This window comes from Rousettus aegyptiacus, unplaced genomic scaffold, assembly GCF_014176215.1.
Source record: "Rousettus aegyptiacus isolate mRouAeg1 unplaced genomic scaffold, mRouAeg1.p scaffold_m13_p_11, whole genome shotgun sequence".
Lineage (NCBI taxonomy): Eukaryota > Metazoa > Chordata > Mammalia > Chiroptera > Pteropodidae > Rousettus > Rousettus aegyptiacus.
Window position 1 is genome coordinate 6,391,762 of NW_023416286.1, and position 26,697 is coordinate 6,418,458.

At 39.6% G+C, this 26,697-nt stretch overlaps 1 protein-coding gene across 4 annotated transcripts in view; it reads left to right on the forward strand.

Annotated features, from left to right (window-relative positions):
* The window catches only part of LOC107520897 (mitochondrial intermediate peptidase), a 152,915-nt gene that overhangs the window by 66,097 nt on the left and 60,121 nt on the right, over positions 1–26,697 (forward strand). For all 4 annotated transcript variants that reach the window (XM_036228458.1, XM_036228459.1, XM_036228461.1 and 1 more), the window contains exons 15-16: positions 20,836–20,910; positions 23,584–23,703. In XM_036228458.1, coding sequence (XP_036084351.1) covers positions 20,836–20,910; positions 23,584–23,703 — 195 coding nt within the window. The remainder of the gene's footprint in view (positions 1–20,835; positions 20,911–23,583; positions 23,704–26,697) is intronic.

The following is a 26,697-nucleotide window of genomic DNA, read 5'->3' on the forward strand; positions in this document are numbered from 1 at the left end:
AGGACAATTCTAGCCTTAAGGACAGGAGTTAATTCCCTAAAACCCAAGTCTTTGTAAATAAATTACATTAAAGCCCATAAGAAAAATAACAGGGTTGCATTTTTATGCTTCATTTCCTATCCTGCTGCATACCAGGAAAGGATTTTTTTTTTTTTTGAAAAAAAACTATGCCGTGGTATATTCCAGAGAGCTCTCAGAATAAGAATAATATATTGGTGACTTATTAACACCTGCAAGTATTTTATCTGAACTGCAGTATTGCATAGCCGATGAATTCCTGTGCACAGGAATTAGAAGTATGCGCATCAGATCTGCAGGCGGCCAGCTGTGAGAGATAAGAAATACCAGAGATGCTCGTTGAGATTCAGAACTGTCTTGACAAGCTACAGCATCAAAGCCGAAGCAGAATTTATTGTAAATTAATCTTAAAATTAATACCATAAGTGTGGATGGGGTGGCAGTTCATGTGAAAAAAATCTCCAGGTTTTTAGATCTAATAAACTTAACATGGATAACCAGTCTAATGGAGTTTCCCTACAAATCTCAGTCTTAGGCTGCCTCAGGGGACCTGTTGTATCTAAGAAACTAAAGGCTATTGTCCCTCCTCTCGGGGCTCATTGGTTCCGGCCTTCAGCCTAAACCATTAACCAAAGAAGAGGTTCAGCTGTAATGAAGAACAGGAGACATTTATTTGAGCAAAACAATTGCAGTTTGGGAGATGCATATTCAGGTAGCAACCCAAACTGCTCCAGAAAGAACAAGGAAAGGCAAGAACCACGAAGTGTGATTCTTTCATGCAAATGAAGGCTTGCTGGCTAGGTCAACGGGGATTGGTTAGTTCCAATATGCAAACGAGGGAGGCGAAAGCTGCAAAGAGGAGGTCAAGTCCACGTGTGTCCGGGCAGCACTGGTTCTTCCAGATGTTTATCTGCCCTGAGCTGAGCCAGCAGTAGGTTCACAAGGTAGTGGCAGTTCTGAGAACTGAGGCACGGGCTGTGTGTGCATAGACGTCACTTCCCTAAGAGCCTCCTGGCTCTATTTTAAACGACTCTCTTAGCAATGCTTATTTCATTTTGTTTTTTTGTTTTTTTTCCCCCTACAATCACCCCTTTCCAATTGCTCCCAGTAAGCACAAAGTTATCTACAGGTGGTCCCACACTCCTGGAAGCATGATCCCTCATCCTAAGATGCCACTTCTTTTTCGTTGTGGTAAAATATATATAGCATACAATTTGCCACTCTTAAGTGCACCATTCAGTGGTACCAAGTACATTCTTACTGTATCCCCATCACTACCATTTATGCACAGAACTCTTCATCCTGCAAAACTGAAGCTGTGTCCCCATTAAACGCTGGCTCTTCGTCTCCCCTCCCCCCCCAGCCCCCGACAGTCACCGTTCTACTTTCTGTCTCTGTGAATTTGACTACGCTGCCTCGTATGAGCGGAATCATACAGTATTAGTCCCTGCGCCTGCCTTATTCACTTAGCGTCATGTTTTTAGGGTTGATCCGTGTTATAACGTGTCAGAATCCCCTCCGTCTTTAAAGCTAAATGCCATTCCATTGTATGTGTACACCGCATTTTGCTGATTCGGTCATCTGTCGATCGATAGTTCGGCTGTTTCCTCCTTTTGGCTACTCTGAATGACGCTGCCGTGAACATGGGTCCGTGAATATCTGTCGGAGCCTCTGCCTTCAGTTCTCTTGCCTCTGTTCCCGGAAGTGGGATTGCTGGATCGTGTGATGATCTTAAACATTTTACGTTTTTGGAGGCGCCGCCGTGCTGGTCCCCACAGCGGCAACCTCGTTTTATGTCCTCCACGTCCCCGCCCACACGCGGTTAGCCACCTGCCGGCGTGAGGGTCTCTCATGGGGGTTTCGATTTTCGTTTGCAGCGACCAGTGATGTTGAGCATCCTCTATACGTTCTGACCATGGCTGTATCTTCTTTAGAGAAATGTCAGTTCGGATCCTTTGCCCAGCTTTTAACTGGGTTGTCTCCTTTTTGGGGGTTGAGTTGTACGGGTTCCTGTATATGTATCCTTGATACTAATTCTTTATCGGGTAGATGATTCGCAGATACGTTCTCCCATTCCGTGGGCTGCCTTTTCACTCTGTCGATAGTGTCCTTTGATACACAGAAGTTTTTCACTTCGATATAGTCGGATTTACTTTTTCTCTTGTCGCCTGTGCTTTTGGTGTCGTATCCAAGAAATCATCGCCAAATCCAACGTCATGAATCTTTCCTCCATGTTTTTGTCCAAGAGTTTTGTAGCTTTAAATCTTATTTTTAGGTCTTTGATTCATTCTGAGTTAATTTTAGTAAGTGATGCAATTTTTAAAAATATGTCACTAATTCTGAAACCGAGCTCTCTTGTTAGCTCTCTATTTATATTTAATCACATAGTGTACCCCCTGACTCTCAATCTATTATAAAATCACTAGTACTTTTTTTTTAAAAAACCATTATCGAGTTCTAAGATTTAAGGAAATAAGATAGTCTTAGCCCCTACACTAAGGTCAAAAATGATAAGCACGTCCATGTGCATTCTAAATGGCTGACCTTGACCCCCACCCCTCAATACCTCCTGGGGGAGCTAGCCGCCCCCCCCCCCGACTCAGACTATCCCAATACCACACCACCCTGTTTCTCCTTCAGCGTTCCTACCTCCAACCCCTTTGTCCAGAATTTTCAACAAATAGTTTCCACGCCCCTTCCTCTCCCCGGCTCACTTCCACTGTTTCCCCTTTCCCCACGGTACCCTCTTTGTAAACCGCATGGAACAGGGCTGCCGACCCCAGTGTTTTCCAGTGAATGGGAAGTATTGTGTTTAGCGGGGGATGCCACGTTCCCCAGTGACACTGAGGAGCCAGAGAGCAGTCTGAGGAGCGGCTGCTATGTTAGCATCACGTGGGAAACCAGTTGGTATCAGAAATGGTGTAAGGCTAGAGAAGAGAAACTTCAGTCTGTCACTTAACATTTGAAGGATACCACGTAAAGGAAGAGAGTGTGTTCGTTCTAAGTCATTCCAAAAAAAGTACATGACCAGGAACAGTGGCGGGGAAATTCCCGTGACGCTGATTTCATGGTTCAGTAGATTCTTCTCATAAATGATTAGAAAGGAGCTGCCGCTGGAAGTAATAAGCTTTTCATTTAATATTTGATGTTGCAAAATGATATTTGGAAATGAATGGCTGTGGAACCGGCATCTAACTTACAAAGTAAAACGTTACCATACGCAGGGGTAAGGACAGCCCTGAATTCTTGTTAATTTTCCCCTTAAAAATAGCTTTTGCCGCACAATTATTTATTCCTAGGCAGGATGGTGTTTAATTTTGTCTTTGAGCTTCACAAAAAAGGTGTCTTGTTAATAATCTTCCGAGCTTTGCTTTTGCAGTTTGTTCCGTGCCCAGGATCCATCAGGGGCGCCTGTCGCTCCAGTGTATTTATATTCGATTCAGTGTAAGATTCCATAATTCGAGTACCGGTCCCCTGTCATCGGCGCACGGCTTTTGCCAGTTCACACCATTCTGTTGTGGACATTTTTTGTCCTTTTCACCTGATATTCATGTGCGAGACTGGAATTGCTGGTTTTGCAAGCTGCGCACTTCTTTAAGCTGATGAGAAAATGCCAAGTTGTGTTTCAGAATACTCGTGCTTCCTTGCAAGCCTCGCGGAGAAGGTCCCGCGCGCACCACGTCCTCACCAGCCTCTGGTATGGCCGGAAGCTTTAGCTGCGCCAGTTTGTGGTCGTGGATGGAATGCCGTGGCCTTCGCTGGCGGCAGTGTTCCCCGATGGCTTTTAAAGCTCAACGTCTTTTGCTTTTTTTATTGTTCGGTTTTCGTTTCCTCTTCTGCCAAATGCCTGTTTGTTTTACGCTGATTTTCCTATTTGATCATTTGCCTTTTTCTTACTGATTTCTCAGCATTCTTGTTAGGTTGGAATAACAACTTTTTGTTAGGCACGTGAATTCCCTCGGTTGAAGGCTTGTCTTTTTGCTTTCTTTGTGGTTTTCCAGGTGATGGATTTAAGTCCTTCATTTTCATACTTGAATTCAACAATCTTTGTAGTTAATGGTTTTACATCTTACTCCGTTTCGCTGAAGATACTCATATCATAAAGAATACCATAAAGACAATCCGTTTTCTTCTAAAAGTTTTAATGCTTCCCCTTTATCTTTAGGTCTTTAAGCAGATCGGGGAGTCTCTTTGTGTTTGGTATGAGGTGGAAACCCAGCTTCCATCCTTTCTCGTGGATAACCAGTGGGCCCCACGCCGGCTGATCTTTCTCCGGTGATCTGTCGTATACCAAGTCATCAGTTCATGGGATTCTCTTTATTCCGTTGTTACGTTGTCTCTCCTGCCACTGATCCCCCGCTGTCTTTATTACTGTCGCTTTTCAGGTTTCCTTTATTTGGTCTTCAGAAATTTCTTCTCTGTTCTTGAGCTTTTGTGTTCTTTTTATACATTTTAGAAGCAACTTATCTTTTTTTTTTCTTCCTTAAACTCAGGGGTTACATTAAATTTATAGATCAATCTGGGAAGAATTGATGTCTCTGAATATTGACTCTTTCAGTTCCTAAATATGGCATCTCTCCTCATTTTGTTAGGTGTTTTTAAGTCTTTTAATAAAGTTTAAAAATTTTTCTCTTAAGGGTCTCGCTCAACTTTTCTTAGACTTAGCTCTATATGTTCTACATTTTTTATAATGTTGTAAATAGAATACTTTTAAAAAATTATATTTTCTCATTTGTTGCTGATATTTAAAAGTGCAATTTATCCTTTTTTTCTGGTATATAGATCTAATTTTCATCAACCTTGTTAAACTGTCTTATTAGTTCTAATAACTTTATAGAGTTTTAAACATATTTTAACCAGATAGTCACTTCTGCTGCAAATAGTGACAGTTTCACTTCTTCTTTGCAATTCATATATTCTTTTTATTTCTTTTTCTTTCCCTCTTCTACTTACGAAGACATCCAGTACAGTGTTGAGTAGAAGCCATGAGGGCATTATTTGCCTTTATCTTGATTTTTAAGGGAAATGTTTCTGATGTTTTATCATAAAGATGTTGGTTGTAGATTTGGTAGAGCTATCAGGAAAAGAAAATTTCTTCCTATTTCTAGTTTGCTAAGTAATTTTTTTAAAAGTCATTAATGGGTATTGCATTTCATCAGATTTTTTTCTGCATCTTTTCAGGTAACTGGATTATTCTTCTCCTTTAATTTCTAACTTCCTATTTTTTAATACATTGCCAGCTCCTGTGTGCTAGTATTTTGTATATACAGGATTTTGCATCTGTATTTATGAGATTGGCTTGTGATTTTTCTTTGTCTTCTTGTTCTTGCTGGTTTTGGTATTAATCATACCATTTTATAAAATAAGTTGTTGAGTGTTCCTTCTTTTTCTGTTCCTTACAAACATTTATTTTAATAAAATTGTAATAATCTGTTCCTTGAAACTTTGTCAGAATTCATCTATAAAACCATTCGGGGTCTATTATTTTCTCTGTGGGAAGATTTTTTAAATGACTGATTCCTTAATAGCCATAAGAGTTTTAGGGCTGTCTTTTCTCCTTAGTTAAGCTTTGCTAAGTTGTAATTTTCTAGAAATTTATCCTTTTAATCCAAGTTTTCAAGTTTATTGGCATAAAGTTATTTATGGCATTCTTTTACCGTGCAAATCCTACTAAATGTGTAGTTATGTCCTTTTCATTTCTAATATCATTCTCTCATTTTTTTTCTCTATTAATCTTGGCAGAAGTTTGGCTAACTTCATCCTCTCCATTTTGTTTGTTTTAGTTCATTAGTTTTTGTTTTTTATTACTATTCTCTCCTTCCTCCCCACCCCAATTTCTTAAGGTGGGAAGGTAGACGAATTTTCGGTCTTATCCAAGATTTGCATTCAAATTTTAATGCTATAATTTTAAATCGTGTGATGTAGTACTTTGGCTGCATGCCATGATTTTAATACAAAATATTTCTGATGTCGCTAATTTCCCTTGTAATTTTCTCTTTGACCAAGGAGTTGTTAGAAGTGTAGTTTAAAATTTATAAACTTTTGCAGGGAAGTTATTTATTTCCTTGTAAATTGATATCTAATTAGTTTAACCAGTATTGATTCTTTGCAGGTTGTTGATATTTATTTTATGACTTAGCATATCATCATTCTGGAAATGTTTCATTTTGCTTGAGAACATTGTACATTTTCTAATGGTTGGGTCTGAATTTTCATATAACCCTGTGAAGTCAACCTTTTAACTGTGTAGTTTGGATTTTCGATAGATAACCAATTTTTTTTTTTTTTTTTGATCTAGCAATAGTTGAGAAGTAGAAGTCTTCCTCCAGGATGATAGAAATATCATTTTTTTCCTCTTATTCCTATTTTTAAAAAAATATTAAATATTTATTTGGAGGCATTTCAGGTTTCCAGAACGACCGAGAAGGTGCGGGGATCTGCCGTCCTAGCCCCGTGCCCACACGTCATTCCCTCCCCCGCTGGCTACGCCCCGCCCCGGGCATGTGTTACTGCCACACTGACACATCATCATTCACGGTTCATGGCTTGCACTACCGTTCACTCTGGGTGTCACACACCACATGAGTTTGGACAAATGTACGGTGACATCTGTCGTTGTGACGTCATACCAGGTACAGTCGACCCTTGAACAGCCCTGGTTCGGACTGCGTGGGTCCGTTTTTAGTGAACGCACACAGTAGAGGTATTTTTTCTTCCTTATGGTTTCCTTAATCTTTTTTTTTTCCTCCAGCTTACTTTATTGTAAGAATCTAGTATATAAAATGTATAACATATGAAATATGTGTGAATTGACTGTCTATGTCATTGGTAAGGCTTCCGGTCAACAGTGAGCTATTAGTAGTTAAGTTTTTGGAGAGTCCAAAGTTATACATGGAGTTTTGACTGTGTGGGGGTCGGTACCCCTAACCCCATGTTGTCCAAGGGTCAATTGTATTTTCACTACCTATTAATCATTCTATTCATTTCTGCTCTATGAATTTTGAAAACATTTTATTAGATGCATAAGCATATAAAGTAGCTATATCTTCCTGGTGAACATGTGTTATCTATCCTTTTAATCTTCACAATGCCTTGTCTCAAGGTCTATTTTTTTTTGATAATTTTGCAACCCTAGCTACATTACTAATCACCAAATGTAGCCATATTTTTGAGCAAATCTACTTTTTTTTTGGTATAATTTTGTCCACTAGCCACCATACTAAATTATTTGTTGCTCTAGTTATCTATCTCCCAGAATATTTATTGAATAATAAATAATAGGAGTACACATTTATCATGTAGTATGCTTTTCTTATTTGGTTTTATCTAGCAATGTATGAAGTAGGTACACAGTTATCCACACTTTATAGAAACTGAGTTAGACAGGTAATTTGCCAGAAGTAGTTTCTATTAGTGATGTATTAGTAGATCTATTACTTTCACATCAGTATTTCCTTGAAGTTCCGTTGTAGTTGCTAAAATCAACATTATAACACTGGAGATATTTTTTTTGGGGGGGGGTGTGTGTGTGTGTATGTGTGGTTGTTTTTTTTAGTTTTTGCTAGTTAAAAATTCTCCAGTATGGCGGGAAATGGCTTATTCTTTAATATGGTAAGAAATGGCTTATACAGTATGTCTCACAAAATAACAGACCCATTTTCATTGTAGGGTTATTTTTAGAACAGGAAAATTCTAGTGCTTTCCTTTTAGAACTGTTCTGTGCTGTGTCATTGTAAGACTTAGTTTGTTGCCTTAGTTTGTTAAAAGCCAGCCCAAGGCTAAAATTGCTTCAGATCTATTTCCAAGGAGACATACAGACCTGTAATAAATCTTCTGTCATTCTCTTTCAGGAGATAACGAATAAGGATTGAAGGTAAAAATTACAGTGCAGCTAGAACTAGATTAGTTTTGGCAGGTTTAAGTTGTTTTGAAACTTTTCTTATTTTCAGCTTTAATGCTTCTCAATTATGTCTAGACAAGAGCATTGAACTAGGAGGTAGAGACAAGTCTGACACTGGCCCTCCCACCACACTTAGGTGACCTCAGATTAGTCACTGAACTAATCTGAGACTTCTCTGCTCTTTCACATAAAACTAAAATTTTTAGAAGCGAAAAATTAATGCTGCCATACTTACCTCAAAAATTCTAGTTGGTCATGTTTAATAATGTATGCAAACCGTAAATGTGGTTTTAGGATTTTTTAAAGAAAAAATGGAAGTTAGACCTCTTTTACACATTAAAACGTTCGGTGTTGAACCCCGTCAAACTCGGAATACTTCTGTCTGTTTCTCTGAGCCGTCAGTGGGTTTGTGATAACACATAAACATTTCTAAGGGTTCTTTCATCTCACATCGTCTTAGTTCGTTAGAAAACAACACTGAAAGTCAAGTAAGTGAAAAGTCATCTTATTTCCTATGGTTTTAGAGCTGAGATTTTGTCTCTTTGGGCCTAGAGAGCATTTTTGTTAATATCGATTATCCGGGCTACTGGTTACTGCTCAGCAGATGAGTTGAGACACGCTGACCCCAGTGTCTTCCTGCCGTAGACACATGTGGGGTGGTTTGGGACCAGGCTGCACCGTCAGGGATGCTGACCTGTGGCCAGGACAGCTGGAGGCTTGGCTCTCTGCCTCTGAAGCCTCGTTTTGTTTCGGGCGACTATGTCTCAGCCAGTTTATACCATCAGGTCCAACATGTTCCCAAGGGATATGGATGGTCGGAGTTCTTTGCTTCAGGAAGAACTGACTTATTACCATAACAAGAATTTGTCTTCACTTTTAATATTTATGCAGCTTCTACCACAATACATTTCCTAAGCGGTCATAAATAAAACAAGATATTTCATCACAGTGACTTGGCTCTGTAAGAATTCGATGCCAAAAATTTTAACAAAACTCTATTTAAAATAGACTGGTGAGATTGGGAAGTGATAGAAAATGTCTGGTAAATTTATGAAGTTACATTCTTACAAGTTAAGCTCATGGGGAAACGTTCAGAGAATTTAAGTCATGCCAAGTTTGTTAAAAGTTTGCATTTTTCGATGACATTTCTGAAATCTTCCAAAAATGTTGTGTTGTAATAGAATAGAAAAGCCGCTCTTATTTTAATATTTTTGTCCCTTTGCATGGTCAGCAAATAGTACGACTTGTGTTTATCCTGAGAATGTATTCGACACCTTTCTTCCTTTAGTGGGCACAGGGTACATAGGCTGTGGACAACCAACAGCGTTTGACTCATAGGAGGCCATTAAGGAGGGTAGTTGTGATTAGGCCATGATGTAACCTATTGTCCAAGCCAGAACACTTTGAAGAAGGAAGAGGAGTGCTATTAATCACATCAAGACAGCAGCCGTAACCTGAGACCGGCAGGGCCCCCTGCGTGTGTGGTCACCCTTGCTGTGACAGCATCGATAGACAGGTGTGTTGGATGCAGGCACTTGAGTTTCTTCCAGTTACTAAATACTTCTCACCAGGTGATCGAGTAACTGTTATCGCATTGAAGTTTCATACTAATTTTTTTTTGCGGCAGTATTTTTAATCCTCGTTTTATAATTGAGAAAACGTGATACCACGGGACGTGCCTGCTGTCACACAGCAGATGAGTAGGAATAGAAACAAACTGCCCAAACTGCCTCTCCTCAGACACAGTCCTGTCTCTCACAAGGCCCTGCCTTGCGGGGGACAGTTCTGCTCACAAAATTCAGATGATGATGTGAGTTTTGCTCACATTTGTGCTCAAGCCATTGTGATGGTTATGTTTTTTAAGTTGGCATCTCAAACTTTAATGTGTGTAAAATCACATGGGGATCTGGTTAACACGTAGATTCTGATTCCCTGAGTGTGGGGCAGCTCGAGATTTTGTATTTCCAAGAGGCTCCCACGTGATGCTGATGCTGCTGGTCTCTACATGCTTTGGGCTTCAGGTAGTTGGGTAATTATTGTTCTTATAATTTGTACTTTTTCTAAGCAGGTCACCAGAGTGTACCTTCTTGACAGAAGAAAGGGCCAATTTTGTGGTCTTTTGTTTTCCCTCTTTGGTCATAATTATGTTCTGGCATTTAGAAAAAAAATGAAAAAAATGAGTGACAGCTGGGACTAGCTTGAACGTAGCTCTGCGCTTTGGGCTCACAGAGAAGGATGGGGGCACCCCATCCCTAGGGACCTTTCACACTGTGACGGTGGAATGACCTCGGAGTCTGGTTGGAGCTGCAGATGTTTACATTGAAGTCATCAGATGCATCAGTGGATGTAGGATGCGAAGATAACTACATACTAGAACTAGGAAGTGCTGCTCATCTCGTGGCAGAACCTTGGGCAGGGGGAGCAGCCCGGGCTCGCCTCCGGGGCTGAGGCAGGTCTTCGCGGTCCACAGGGAACTCGGCATTCACCGTTAGGCTGCACAGTCATTGTCATACAGAGCTGGATCTTACTTCTTCAGAAATAACGCAAGCATATTTGTTTCTAAATAAAAAGCAAAGATAATTGTGGAAAAATCATATTGGGTTATTAAAATAAGTCGAATTAGGTCACCGTAGTTAATTATGTTCCCGTTGTAGAAACGGTATCTACCATTTTTCTATTTATTGTGGGGAGTAGCGGGTGATAAAATGTCTTTCTACATTTTTATAGCCAGGGTGGGTCTTTGAGATAGAAATGCCTCCAAGACAGTATTACAGGGGGCGCCATTTATGATTAAGGTAATGGCTTTTCAGACACTGTAGATACTGCTGTCTTCTGAATTCCTCCGTTGCTTCATCCATATCTCTTTTGTGGCATTTCGGACATTTCCCTTGGATTATTAATTTCGACATACGTTCCTTTTCTTCTTCCCGGTAGCAAGATCACGAAGGATCTGTTGTTGCTTAGTCGGGCGCCATACACACAGTGGGCAGAGGCGAGTCACGCGGGTCTCCCTGGCAGACCCGACCTGCTTCTACTGCTCTGTCTCCTCCTGCAGGCGGGGCCTCCGCTCCGTGCACAGGAGTCAGCCAGCACCAAACCAGGGCCACTTCAGGTGGCAGGGCCTGGCAGGCTCCCGTAGGGACAAACTGCAGGCGTTTTCACAAAAGAACTGCAGGCAGGGGCGTAAAGGATCCGAAGTACTCATGGCCATTGAATGAGGCACATCACTGAGTTTCCCTCTCGGGCTAGAGCTAAATTTATAGCCCAGCTGTGCCAGTCGAATGAAACCAAAAGCCACATGTGTTTATGTGCCTAACCTCAATTCCGACCTCATTCTGTTTTCCTATCCCTAACGTCCTCATCTAATAATTCTGGACTAATTACATATTAAATACAAGTATTTAATATTAATATTGACTGAAATTTTTATTACCACCACTAATCCTTTTTTGGGAGAAACTTGTTGGAGTATTAATAAAACAAAATTTGCCAAGGGTTACTCTTCCCGTCAGGTGGCAGTATGCCTTAATTGAAGTATTGAATTTTGAGGGATACATAAATAAAAATAAATGTACAAACCTGAAATTGCATGACTACAGCATGCCTCACAGGCTTCACTGTGGGAAACAGGTACCAGAACTGTGGTTCTTTTGAGGGCAAGAGATGGCCTTTTGGTCTGTCTTCTTCCCGTGAATCCTTATACTAAGAATTTGTTGCATAAATGGATAGATCATTGGTTGGTGTTTTTGGCATATATTGAGATAATGCATTCGTATTACCATTTCATTTTCTTTGGAATATGAATTATATGCCTATCAAACTCTCCTTCACTATTTGTTAACTGCCTGCTATTATTTAAACATAAGGTACAGAAAATTCATAAATAAACTAGTGAATAACGATTGCATGCATGAACTGCACTATAATTGGCACAGTTTGATTCTCCTAATTAGCCTAAAAGGGATGGCGCTTTAAATTTACGTCCTTTTCTTCCTTAAGCCTGCAGGAACTGATATAATGAAAAATGTCTCCCCCATCCCAAGATAATCTTTTAGAAGTAAAAACATCTAGAATATAAGTTCTTTGAGTACTGGGATTGTTATCTATTTTGTTCACTGATATATCAACTCTGTCTGTGACTTAATTGGCAGTCAATAAATATTTGTTGGGTGAACTGTCTTTTGGCTAAAACCCACTAACTGATACTCATAGATGTCAGTTGGAAAGAATGCTACTCTCAAACTAACTACAGGAAAAAGACAGATAAAATTCTACCTTTTCTTGAGCTCTTGAGAGAGTTGAGGTCACAGGGCCATCAAGTCTTCTAAGGAGGTTCACTTGTGACAAAGCATGGGTAAAAGGGCCGACTGCCATACAAAGGGGTCAGGGGAAATGAGAACATTTTAACAAAATGTTGGAGGCCAGGTAGGCCAGCCTGTCATTCCGGAATAGCTGAGGGCCCTGATATAGGGGGAATTTGCAGTTGCTTGTAGGCTCTGTGCCATTGGCTTTTACCGGGTACTCATTAAAAATAAACGGGTTGGGAGACCACACGGAGCCCCCGCAGTGTTGCAGGCCTCCGGGAGGTGACCGGCTGCTGCCGCAGGAGCAGAACGAAGCCGTGCCTCCCAGCGCACAGATAAAGGAACAACAGACTCCGACTCGGGGACTTCGAAGTAACTAGGAAGGAAAATAATGCTAATGTAACCATCAGGGGTTTAAATAACTGTTAAAAGATATCATGGAAAAGGTAGACAACGTATATGAACAGATGTGGAGGAGAGATGGAAACTCTGAGAAACATTCAAATGGAAATGCAAGAAATAAAGCTATGGTATAATACATGAAGAAGTCCTTTGAGGGCCTCACCAGTACACTAGACACAGCAGAGGAAACTCAACTTCACAGTTCAGTGAACTTAAAGATAGGTTAATTGAAAGTATCCAAACTGAAATATGGAAGGGGAAAAAGAGTGTGTATGTGGGGAGGGCAAGGGGACAAAATAGAGCATCCAGGAACTGAGGGTCAGTAGCAAGCAGTGTAGCATATGTACAAATGGAGTTCTACAAAGGAGGAGAGAGAGTACAAAGGGTTATTTTTCTCCCCAGGTAGCAGTGTGCCTTAATTGCGGTATCGAATTTTGAGGGGTACATAAATAAATTAAAAACAAACCTACAAACTTGAAGTTACATGACCACAACATATGGGAAGCGGGTATCAGAGTTGTAATTCTTTTGAGGGCAGGAGATGGTGTTTTTTTCTTCCATCTTCCCGTGGTTCTTATACTAAGAATTAATTGAATAAATGAATGAATAATTGGTTGGTCCAATAATTGATTGGTCCAAATAGGTCTTCTGATAATTTTCCAAAGATCAGGAAAATCAAGCCAGAGAGATCCAAGCTTAGAGAACCCCAAGCAGGATAAATAATAAAAAGAACAAACCTGTAGTCCAACCGCTGAAATTCAAAGAGAGAAAACCTTGAAGTCAGCCAGAGAAAAATAAGATACAGGAATAGAGAAAATAATTACAGCAGACTTTTTATCAGAAACTATGAAAATCAGAACTACCAAGAGTCATAGCATATAATACATTTGATTAAAATATCACCAGAAGGTGAACATTTTCTGATTAATACCATTATTTTTTCTAAATATGAATTGGACTCTACAGATGAGGAACTGACTCATTGTTTGATAACCAGTTCTACTCAAAGTGAGGAAAATATTTTCAAAACATGAGTAAATGACCAAATTTTGTGGCAGATATGAAATATGGAAGATAGGCTACTAACACTTTAGTTGATTTCATTGTTCTTTTAAAAATCTTAAAGTAATCACCAGTTAGAAAAAGTATCCTTAGAAAAGGCTGGGTAATTTCAAGAGCCTCCATGTGTTTCATTAAGCATTTTTGGCTATTTTATAAATAAAAAGAAATACAAACAAGAAACTATGAAAGTACATTTTTTTATTAAGAACTTATTGTTAAGTGCTACAGAGAGAGAACTGTTTAATTATAATGCCTGTTTTCTAAGCATGTATATATCTAAGCAGACCATATTTATAGACTATGTAGATAAAATAAAAAATGTAAATAACATTTGTCCAAGTCAGTGATTTATGGGACAATAGTAATAGTAAATAATACCAGCTTCCATTTATTCACCCTCTATGCTGTGTTAAACCTGACATATGGTTTTTTTTTTAATATCTTGTCCAGTTCTCATCTACTTCTGTAAAAAGATAATATCGACATTTTGCAAATGAGGAAAATGTGGCTAAGAGGAGTTCAGTAAATTGCCGCATTATGCCACTCTGCTGGCGAGTGGTGTAGGGTTCAAACTTAGTTTTGTCTGGCTCCAAAACTCACGCTCTTTTCCTTCACACTCCAGTGAACATGGTCATAGGAGTTTTAGATTCAGGCAGGTGTTGGTTTAAGGCAGATCACGCTCTCAGTTCTCTGCTAATGGGTCCAAGAAGGGTTCCTGGAATGAATAGTTTTTCTGGATTTATGGGATGTTGTGAAGCCACCGTTTCAGAGGGCGCAAGTTGAAAGGCTGCTGGAAACAGCCGGAGGGCACGAGAGCTTTCCAGTGGCTCCATTTCCGGGGCAGTCATTCTCTACCATCATCAGTGAGTCTGACATTTCCTTCTTGATTCATCACGTTGTAAGCGTGCCAGTGGGATTCTTTTTAATATTTAACAAACATGGCAGTGTCCAGATCCTAACGAGAACTGTGAGAATTCCATGTTATTGTTGAGATAGGGGATAAGTGATGAGTAGAAGGGAGTTGTTTTCTACCTTGGAAGTTAATGGAGATCAAAGCAGAAACTGGTAAAACATGTAGTTGATTATATGGTGACAGAGTTGTTATTATTTCTAATATATTGGACTTTGGTAAAAACGTTTTTACAGAATGGAAAATAATTGTAATATTGTTTGAGTGTTCAGGCATTTTAAATGCATTTTCATTTATATGGAGTTACTCATTACCTGGCGCCTTGAATGTATCCAGTCTCTTTAGTATATCAGACGTGAGGGTCTTGGCTTCAGGTGACAAGGATATGAAACCGAATTATTTCAATACTGGTTATCATGACTCTGTTTGGCAATTGACAGAAGAAAATCTTGATGAGGAAACATTTTTCTAATTCAAAGTTTAAAATTTAACCTCTAAATATTGTTTATTTTTTTAAAAATTATGTATAACTTAAAAAGAAAATCACTTTGTATGCTATTTAAGTTTTGATTTTACTTTTTTTTATTGCTCTTTTAATTTAAAAAAAGGAAGTACTTTCTAAGGCAATAAATATCTAACTACATTTCAAGTGCATTTATTTATTCCAGTTGATTAAAAGCCAAACTAGATTAAAAAGGAAAAAGAATATGTTTTTCTATTTAGACCACATATAGTATAAGTGTATTATTTAATTTGCAATTTGATGGATTAATGATTCTTTCCTTCAAACTGTTCTACTAGGATTGTGCTTACCTTCTTCTATTTTCATATAGTTTTGGTAAACACTCTGTATTCACTACAGTATGTGTAATAGTTTGGGGAGGTTTTTCAGTTCTTATCTTTTTATTTTAAAGTAAGTATACACTCATAGGAAGTCGCAAAAAATACAGAGGTTCCACGCGACCTTCGCCAGCAATGGCACTTATTTCCCCAGTGTTCACGTTTTACGTCGCCTTGGCAGCACGGGTTTCTCTTTCAGTACATAATTTCTGACGAACTATTTAGTTTTCCTTGTTCTCAGATGCCCTTTCTCTTTATGCCTTTTGTTTTATTGTAAACCTGAAAAGGAAAGAATTAAGCCTCATTAATTTTGTCTCTGTAATGCTTGCCTTCCCCTTATGGGTTTCCATCTCTGAGATACTGGCCTCTAAGTAAACAAGCGACTTCCGAATGGAAGGGCAATTGGTGGCCTGAGCAGAGCAGGTGGACCCTTCAGAGGTGCCTGACCTCCAGCATGGGGCACGGGGCTGCTTACTTCCACAGGGGCACCACGCCTTGGCCCTCCTACCGCCTCCCTGACCCATGTGGACTTGACTTCCCTCCGCAGCCACTTGCCATCCCCGCCTCCCCTGCCCCGTGCCCATCGTTGGTGCTGCGGGGAGGCAGCTCAGTGCTTCCTGACCCCGGGCCAGGCGGGGATCACAGGCTATGCCAGGGGCCGGTGATGGTTCACCCCCAAGTGGGTCACTCTCCGTGGACCCACCTCAACTTCTCTAACCTCCTGAGCTCTGAATCCACCTCCCTCCCAACAACTTCCTCTCCGACGTCCCTGAGACCTCACGTGGGTGGGAAGTCCCCCACCCCGGAGCCTCCCCTCCCCATATCTGCTCAGCTTCTCGGAACCTCATGCGCTTGCTGTCTCTCCTCTTACTTACGTATCCAGTTTCTGTCCCCTCTGTGGATCACTGCACCAGCACTTCTCAAGCCTGCCGAAGCATTTCCCAACCTTACACAAAAACGTCTCCCTCCCTCTCTGCCCACTGCAGCTGCTGCCCTGGCCTTCTCTGTCTTACCATTCACAGCCGTAGAAACGGTTACCTGTCCCTGTGTGCCCGCTCCCTCTGTCTCTCCCCTCCCACTGAATTCGTGAGAGATATGGTGCCCTTGCCCCCATCCCTTCGGTTACTGATGACATGTGTCTCTAAGTCATATATGCCAACAGCTAAGTGAAGCCTCCCAGCCGGTATGTTCTTCGGTTACTGATGACATGTGTCTCTAAGTCATATATGCCAACAGCTAAGTAAAGCCTCCCAGCCGGTATGTTCTATTCAGTGTCTACGCCACAGCCAAAGGAATCTGTTTAAAACACAAATCTGACCACGTGGCCTCTTTTGCTTAAAACCCTCTATGGGAGGCCACTGGGGAGTTTTAAGCAAAGTCTGAGGGCAGAGGCCGCTGCCCTTGCCTGGGCCTCCAGGCTTCCGCAGGCCCCAGCTCCCGCTGCCTCTCCAGCCAGGCTCCCTGCTCCCCTGCTCCCCCGGCCACAGCTCTCTTTCACCCCGTCCCGTCAGCCCCCTTCTCTTTGGCTCTTTGCAGAGGCCATTTCTCCCGGGAGGATGGCTTCCTTCTCCCCGCACCCATCCCGCCCTGTTCGATTAACGCCTGTTCAGTTTGCAAGTCTCACTTCTACATTACTTCTTTGTGTCAAGCCGTCCCGGGTCATGGCTCTCGGACTGCCCTACATTGCCTCTCCTTCTTGGCACCCATTACAGAGGTAGCTTTTTAAAATTGGGCTTACATGAGACTCACAGGCCCAGGGCCCCGTCTGCTTACCGTTCTCTGCCCCCTGCTCCCCAACGCCTGACCGTGTGCCAGGCTCGTTTTCATTATTGGATAAATGAGACAAAATGCTATCCTTCCACATGAACTCTTTTTATGAAATTAAAACTATCCGGGCTTCGTGAAGCGTGGAAGCACAGGACTCGTGTGACATGTCGCACGAGTCCTGTCGGCGTGAGGTATACCATAAAGTAAGGTTTAAAGAAACCCGCACGTGTTGATGCAAGCTGTCGGTGTCTGTGACTTAGCCAGATCTTTCCTTTTTGAAATCCTATTTGAGGACGTTTTGTTCTCTGTGAGGTGGGTGTCCTGGGCGTCAGGAAGCCCCAGGCCTTTCCCTGAGCTGGGACTTGGACCACACCGCTTCCTTCCGTGCGCGTCTGAACTCTTTAAAATTGCCTTTTCCGCCTGGTTTGCTTTTCTTAGAGCCAAATGGAACGAGAAGAGAACAGGCTTGTTGTCTGAGCAAGTTTTGTTGTCTGAGCCTTCTTCTTGTACCACTGTGATCTTTCATTTAAGAATCCATTTTTTTTTTCTTTTTTGTTATGGCGACGTCGGTTAATGAAATCCAGGAAGCTTCAGGTGTGCAGCTCGGCAGCAAGGCATGCACGTGTGTTGTGTGGAGTGTCCACCGGCCACAGCCAGGTCTCTTTCTGTCACTACGTCTTGGACCCCTTATACCCCATCCATCTCCCTTCCCTCCCCCACCCTCTTGTCACCACTGGTCTATTGTCCATGTCCATGAGTCTCTGTTTGTTTGTCCTGTTCCTTTGTTGCTTTTAGGTGTATATCCCACAGGTACGTGATATCGTGTGGTTTTCAACTTTTTCTGTCCGGCTTATTTAGCTAAGCATGATTATCTCAAAGGCCGTCCACATAGTTGCAGATTATCTTCTTATGGTTGATCATTCTTGTGTTCATTTCCTCCTTCTGCGAATGTTTATTGTTTGCTGTGTGCCAGGCACTGTTCTGGGCTCTAGGGAGATAATAGGTAAGTAGGTAGGCAGGTGGACAGATAAATTAGTACTTAGTTCCCCTTCCAGCTGACAGTGCACAGTATCATTCGCTGGTGGGTGATTTATAGAACTGTTCTGAGTAACCTGCCACAGGTCTTTTACATACTGGATTTCTCTTTAGAGGGGCTTTTAGCTTAAATTAGATTATAAATAGAGTTCTATAAAATAAGTCACTTTCTTCAGTAAATATTAGTGTAAATGATTTTAAAGCAGACTGAGATGGACTACAGTACTTCTTCAGCGCCATTCTTAGCTTATTTCTCAGAGAAGAGGTGCTATTATGGGATTAGGCTTGATTATTCTTAAAGGAAGCCATAAATCATGCAGGAACATCACACTGACTGTCCAAGCTGTGTAGTTACTCAGGTGGGAAAATACAAGAAAGTGCAATTCATATTCATATAAATTCAGCTCTGACACTGGCTGGCCCCATGAATTGTAATTTATTTCTTGACATTTTAATCCTTTATTCCCATCACTTCTCAGCCTTTTGGCTAAGCTCGAGTGTAATCTTTTCTTCCTCTCACCATTTATTATATGCACTTCAGAGTCAACAAAGCACTAAAATGGGCTCTCGTTGGTAACAAAGAAATAGAAAAAGTATTAACTTTTACTAAGGTTTTAAATAGATTTTTATCATTTTGTTTTAGGTGAGCTGACCCCTTTCAGTATTTCCTGTAGTGCAGGTCTCGTAGTGGAAAATTCCCTCAATTTTTGTATGTCTGGAAAGGTCTTAATTTCTCCTTCATATCTAAAGGAAAACTTAGCTGGATACATTATTCTAGGCTGGTAGTTCCTTTCATTTAATAGTTAAAATATTTGATTCTATTCCTTTCTGGCTTGAAAGGTCTGCGCTGAGAAATCCGACGATAATCTAATGAGTTTTCCCTTATAAGTTACCATTTTCTTCTCCCTGGCTGCCCTGAGAATTCTATCTTTGTTTGCTGATTTTTGATAACTTTAATACAGTGTGTCTTGGTGAAGACCTTTTTGGGTTGAGATCATTGGGTGTTCTGTTTACTCCTTGAATTCCAAGCTCAAGCTCGTTCCTTAGATTTGGGAAATTCTCGTCCACTATTTGTCTGAAAATGCTTTCTAGTCCCTACTCCTTTTCCTCACCTTCGATAATGCCCATTATTCTTATGTTTCCTCTCCTGATGGTATCTTGTATTTCTCTTTCATCATTTTTCCTTCTTTGGTTTCTCTCTTCTTCCTTCTGATTTATTTCTAGATTTTTGTCTTTGATATTACTGATCCTTTGCTCCATTTGGTCGACTCTATTTGTTATTTTATTTTCAGCTCTTGCAATGTGTTTTTTATCTCCAGAAGATTTATCGTGTTCTTTTTGAGGGTTTCAGTCTCCTTGCTCTGCTCATCTAGTTGTTTTTTTCAATTCCTGAAATTGTTGGTATGACTCATTTCGGATCTCACTGAGTTTTTTCAGAAGTACCACCCTGAATTCTCTGTCATTTAAGTTGCATATTTCTATGTCTGGCTGCTTATTTTCTAGAGATTTTTCATTTTCTTTATGAGATGCTTTGTCACCTTGGTTGTTTATGGTGTTTAATGGACTATTTCTCCGTCTGGGCATTAACGGAAGTGTATTGTGCTGTTTTTCTAGGAAGAAGGTTATATAAAGGTCTCTCTTTAGCCTGTTGCAAAGAAGGTCCTTTTCTTTTGGTTTCCAGTAGGTGGCGTCTAAGCCTCTTGGATCACTGCTTTATATAAAGCCTTAATAATGCCTTTTTTATTTTCTTGTAGATATTTAATCACGCTCACTACCCTCAGTTTCAGTTCCTGTCAGTGTCAGCAACAGTCTCGGCAGCGTTTTCTCATATTCCCCCCGGGGCTCCGTGGTGATCGGTCTCGGAGGGAATGGGGGCAGGGGCCCTCTGGGTTGGAGGTTAGGGGCTGTGGCTCAGCCTCAGTTTTGCAACTGGGGCTGGTAAAAATCAACTGTTGTTTCTCGGCCGTCCCCACTTCTCTGCCTTCTGCCCTGATGACTGGGCCCTGCCACCGGCAGCATGGAGCTCACAGCACTCCCAGGCAGGGCTGTTCAGGGAACCCACCACGCCTCCCCTTTTCCTCCTCCTGCAGGGAGCTCTGGGGGCTGTGAGAGGCAGCTTCTTTGTTTCTCCCAGTCTGCTGCCCACCACCCGGGGTTCTGACCTGCGGTAACTGTTACGTGCAGATCTCAGACTCAGACATGCTGGTGTGCTGTTTAGGTGTTTTTTATTGAGTTTTAGATGTTTAGCATATTGTCGTTTCAAGGGGAGAGGTCTGGGGACATCTCTCACTCCTCCATGTTGAATCCAATCTCTTAAATAGATTTTCAAAGAATTATGCCAACATTGTAGTTCCCTACAGTCCTGTATTTTCATGTACGAATACCCCACTTGACAACTGCCACTTTTCGAAATTGAATGGAATGTCTTCGTCCTTTATTATCTTATCTACTGAAATTTTTTAAAGTTATTTTAGACCGCAATGAAATTCTACTTTTGTTTCATTTGATGTTATCTTTAACTGTCCTGCCTCATGAGTAACATAGCTCAGCGACTTACTAAGTAATTTACTCACGTTTACATTCTTTTGTTTTTCAAGTCGATGCCCAAACACATGGTGTCTCGTCTTTGCGAATCTAAAAAGGTTTGCGCGGCGGCCGATATGCAGCTTCAGGTATGTGCGGACGTTTGTTCTGAAGTTTTCCAGAGTAACTCTTCAAAATAAATATGTAACTTTAAATTCTTGCCAATGCTACACGTTTATTATAATAATTATGCCTCTAAAACATCTTTCATCTCAGTTCAAAGAACTTGACCAAAATTGGCTCATTCAGTCCTCACACTGTCCTTATGAAGTAGATGTTACAAATAAGGATATTTTCTATTTTCAGTCTGAAAAGTCAAAGCTTGGAAAAGTTACATGACTTCTTCTAAATCATACATCTCAGCAACCAATTTCTTTATTTTTATTCACTTCATATCTTTTTTTTTTTTTTAATTTGTGTTTTTAGATGGGAAGTTTAAAGAATAATGACTGTTAGTTTTCGATAATACTCAAAACCAATCTTCTAGGTTTCCAGATAAAACTGGAAAGATTTTATGAACCATCTGGATGTCAGGTCTACATGATACTAGATGTTTACAGTATTTGTAATTACTGATATTGTTTATGGAATTCTTACCCTTCATCAGATCTAGAGAGTTACAGAAACATAGCCTAAACACCTACCTTTCATCTCGAGCATCTCAAAATATTCATTTTATAATAATCCCCTTATCTATTTAAAAGTGTAGCCACTCTTTAATTGCTTTACAGTTTTATAAAATTCAGTCCCTAGAAGGTAATAAATAAGCTGTTTCTGTTGTACCTTAAAAAATTTATTTCAGTGAAAAAATGCCTACTATAGACAAAACCACGAGTTTACATTAGACTCACATTATTTAGTGTCTATTCATATCAATATAGTTAAAAAAGGATTTCTGAATTATTTTTTAAAAGTAGCATTTCTTGGCAAAAAGTCTTTCGATTTGCTGATAACTATATCAGAGTCCTTCATTTAAAAGCCTTGCTTATGGCTTTCTTTTTGAACAATTGTTCCAATGATTCTCTTTTAAAATTTAAAACCAATCTTTAACTCCTCTTACCTTCCAAAAAGAGTAAACTACTAAGAGAGAGATGGTGGGAGGGTTGGAGAGAGGGAGAGAGACACAGAGAGAAACTCTTGCCAGAAGAGCCCCTGAGCCCCTTTTGCCATGCCAGCTCTCATTTTATACAGTAGTCCCTTGTGCCATGGAGACGGACAAGGGTGGAAAGGAAATGAATTGTTTCAGATTTCTAGGGGCGTATGAACAATTTTAACAATTGTGAATTGTTTGGTTTATTAGCAAATGAGCATGAAATACATGCCCATTTAATTTATCTTGCTCGGTCTTTATAATTAAAATAAAAGTCATTTCATTTGTGAAAGGCACAATTGAAGGAATGAAACTCTTAAATTCTTATTTGTTTATAGATTGGGGCAAAAAAAAAAAAAAAAACCACCTCAGTTGAAGTTAGAATTTAAGAGTTTTAATTCCTAATAATTTATTCTGTTAGAATATAGACAAGACATGGACGAGTAATTTAGTCTCCTCTTATCATCTTTACGGATTGTTACTCATTATAGAATATAGAATTGAAAGAGCTGTATTTAGCTATATGTTTAGATTACCAGTTAGACTAAAGCAATATTTATATTTAGGAAATGTCTGTATTTTTCTAGGGTAGCTTTAAACTTGACTTTATAATTTAGAACCATAATTCTATATCTAGATGAAACCAGAAGCTAGAGGTCATTTAAATTTTTTCTTTTATCCAAACTAATCCTCACTCCTTTTCAAGTTAACAGCTGCACATTCTCTGCAAATTCCATTTTTGAATCAGAAAGATACACATCAGAAACATAATTTCGTGTCAGAATTTTTTCTTTAAAAGAAAGCATTTTCTACTTCCTTGCTTCAGGTGAACTCTAAACAGTGCCATTATTCAAGTCAAAAGCACTTTATCTTTACTTTAGATTTTATGCAGATTTCCGTTTTCAGAACTCTGTGAGCCACAGATTCACAGTCACACCTTTTCTGATGCCTGATTCTCCTGTCAGGGTTCCGTGGCCTATATCCTCTCCTTGGAGGCGAGCGATCCTTCATCTCTCCTGCTCACATCCTTAAGCCAGGAGTGCGCCTGCGCAGCAGCTGGTTCCTTTGTGCCTCTTGACACCAGGTGTGGGGACTGACTTGGCCGCAGCTTCAGACTCTGACAGCTGCACCAAAATTCTGAGTAACATCTGTCCTCACCAGATACCGCGTCGCTATTCCTTTCTTCACCTCACCCCACCTATTTGTGTCCTTTAACCTCTCGTTACAAAGCTATGATAATGACCATTTCATTTTTCTCATTTAAGATATACAGGATTCGAGGAAGAAACCAAGCAGGATTTCGTAGGTCCTGGGGGTCACAAGTTGTAACTTTATTTTTCATGTTTCCAGATATATTTATTGCCTATCACACATAGAGTGAAGCAAAATTCTAGTTTTGTAGTATAGATTTAACTTACTACATTGTACGTAAAGAGTACCTTACAGATAAGATTCAGAATTCTCTACTATCTTTCATCATGAATTTTTGACCATTGACGTGGTCTTAAATGTTGAACAAAATACATCTCAAGCCATATACATCTATATTTGTGAATGTTTTCAATTGTGATTTAAAATTATGATTCTGGTACACTTATAACATCTTTGGTCAGCCACGTCTTAGCTATAAGGATGGACTGCCCAAACTAAATAGATGTTTTCATCTGTCTAGGTCTTTTATGCCATTTTGGATCAGATCTACCATGGGAAGCATCCTCTGAGGAGGTCAACCACAGACATTCTCAAGGAAACACAGGAGAAGTTTTATGGCTTACCATACGTTCCAAACACGGTGAGTCTAGCGTGTTGATCCTGTTGCGTGCCATGGAATGTTTCTGCTACTGTACCCATCAGCGAGTAGGTTGTGATGGCCTTCACCCTTACAGATCCTCACATCTCTACAGTGGTTTCACATGGGGTTTCACATGCTAGAAATTGCCTGGCTCATTTAGTGTTTCCAACCATCCATTTACATGTGTTTTTTTTTCCTCTGGCTAGCAGCATTTTTCTAGATTCCTAGGTAATGGGGGGTAAAAAAGGTTATTGGTGTTAGTCTGCATTCTTTTTCAATTTTTTTGGTAATGAGAAAAATGGTTAGCGACATAAAATGAATGAGATTGTCAGTCCCTAATCCTTTTCACTGCAAAGGGAATTAACATTTATCGGATACGTTTTTTGTTTCAGGGATTATAATAGATGTTTCACACATCTTACCCTATTTAGTGCCCTGCCAGGAGAGAGGACAGGGATATTATTACCATAATAGGTTCCAGGCTCTTCTTTGCAAAAAAAAAAAAAAAATCTCAAAACAGCCTATAAATTAGATAATATCCCCATATTTGGGGGCTCATATTTTGGCTCCTATGCGTTCCATGTCTTGTCCAGGATCATTCGGGTAGTAAGGGATTCCGTTGGGATTCATCACCCGCTCAGAAGGCATGCTTTTCTCAGTGCTCCAGGTTCCTACAAGGAAGCCGAGTGTGGTGGGAAGACCTCGGCTGGTACAGTTAGCAGTGTGACCGACTCCTTTACATTACTCAGGACTCTCAGTTGCAAGTGACAGAAACCCTGCTCAGGTTGACTTAGGCAGAAAGGGGCATTTGCTGAGTCTCATAACTTAAAGGCGCAGGCACGTATCCGGTTTCAGGTTAAGTTGGATCTAGTCAGTTCTTACACAGTATTGTTAGGAGTGTTATTTTTCTTTACATTTCTCAGCTCTGTGTTTCTCTGAATTTGTCTGCTTCCCAGGCAGGCTGCCTTGCCTAGGTGGCGTGGTGGCTACCAGTAGGTCCAGGCCTATCTCCTTCTAACTTAGCCAGTCTAACAGAAAGAGAACTCGTTTCAAAGTGCTCTGTAAACGGTGAAGTACCACACAAATGTGGTTTTATTTGTTTCAGTATTGGATGCTAGCACGTCATGCTAAGAGGTTAAGTTAATCAGTAAACTCTAAGCGTCCACTAGACTTCAGATCCTAACACTGAAACACACATGGGAATGGTTCATATTTACTAGACTATGTGAAGTAACAGGCTATTTTATCTTCATAATACTCTTATCAACTGTTTATGATTGTCTTGGAAGCTTAATCATCTGTTCCAGATGTATAATGCTAATCATACTCCATACTTGTTTTTATCTTATATGTAATTTATTGTTCTCATACTGTGTGCTGTTGAGCTGTGGATTTCCTTATTAGTAAAAATTTGTAGTAATAAGAATAATCTAATTATTCTTCAGTGGAATAAATCATAATAGCAATTGCCTAGATTTTAATAACTTTTCCAGTTTACAGAACATTGCCTGATTCACAAGTTTTTTTGCTTGTGTGTTTTTATGCTCATTTTATATTCTTTGCCTTTTTGCTTAGTTTTAAAATGGATGTGACTTATAATTACTAGGGGACATAAAGGGAGAAACCCATAGTAATACAATAATAGTAGAGGATTTTAATACCCCACTCACATTAATAGATAGGTCATCCAGACAGAAAATTAATAAGGAAATAATGACCTTAAATGTCACATTAGACTAGATTGACTTAACAGATGCTTTTAGAACATTTCATTCAAAAACTTCAGAGTACGTGTTTCTTTTTGTTGAAGTACACATGGAACATTCTCAAGGATATGTCACTTATTAGGCCACAGAACAAGCCTCAATACATTTAAGAACATTGAAATCATATTAACATCTTTTCCAACTGCAATGGTATGAAACTAGAAATCAACTACAGGCAGAAAAACAAAGAAAAGTTAAATACATGGATACTAAATGACATGCTTTTAAACAGCCAATGGTTCAACATGGAAATCAAACAGGAAATCAAAAACTATCTTGAAACAAATGAAAATGAAAACGTAACTTTTCAAAATTTACAAGATGCTGCAAAAGCAGTTCTAAGAGGGAAGTTCACAGGCCTACCTCAAGAGACAATAAAAATCCCATACGAACAATCTAACTCTGTACCTAAAGGAACTAGAAAAAGAACAAATACAACCTAAAGTAAACAGAAGGAAGTAGTTAAGATCAGAGTAGAAATAAATAAAATTAAATTACAAAATGGAAAAAGATCAATAAAACTAAGAACTGGTTCTTTGGAAAAATAAATAAAATTGACCAACCTTTAGCCAAACTCATCAAACAAAACAAAACAAAAAGAGAGCCCAAATAAATAGAATTATAAGTGATTGCAACTGATACCACAGAAACATAAAGAATCATTTTAAAGAATACTATGAACAATTATTTGCTAATAAATTTGACTATCTAGAAGAAATGGACACATTTATAGAAGTATATAACCTTTCAAGAATGAACAAGAAAGAAATACAAAATCTAAACAGACTGATTGCTAGCAATTGAAGCAGTAACACAAAAAAACTCCCAAAAAATCAGTCTGGGACCATACGATTTTACAGATAAATTCTACCAGACATTCAAAGAAGGATTAATGCCTATCTTTCTTAAATTATATCTAAAAAATAGGAAAGAACACTTTCAAAGTCATTCTGCAAAGCCAGCATTACTCTGATACCAAAAGCAGCCAAAGAAATTACAAAAAAAAAAAAAAAAAAAATTATAGGCCAATATTCTTGGTGGACATAGATGCAAAAATTTTCAACAAAATATTAGCAACTAAGATTTAAAAATACATTAAAAGGATTATACGCCATGACCAAGTAGAATTCATCCAAAGGATGCAAGGATGGTTCAATATTAACTCAATCAATGTGATACATCGCTTTAATAAAATACAGGTAAAACCACACGATCATCTGAATAGATG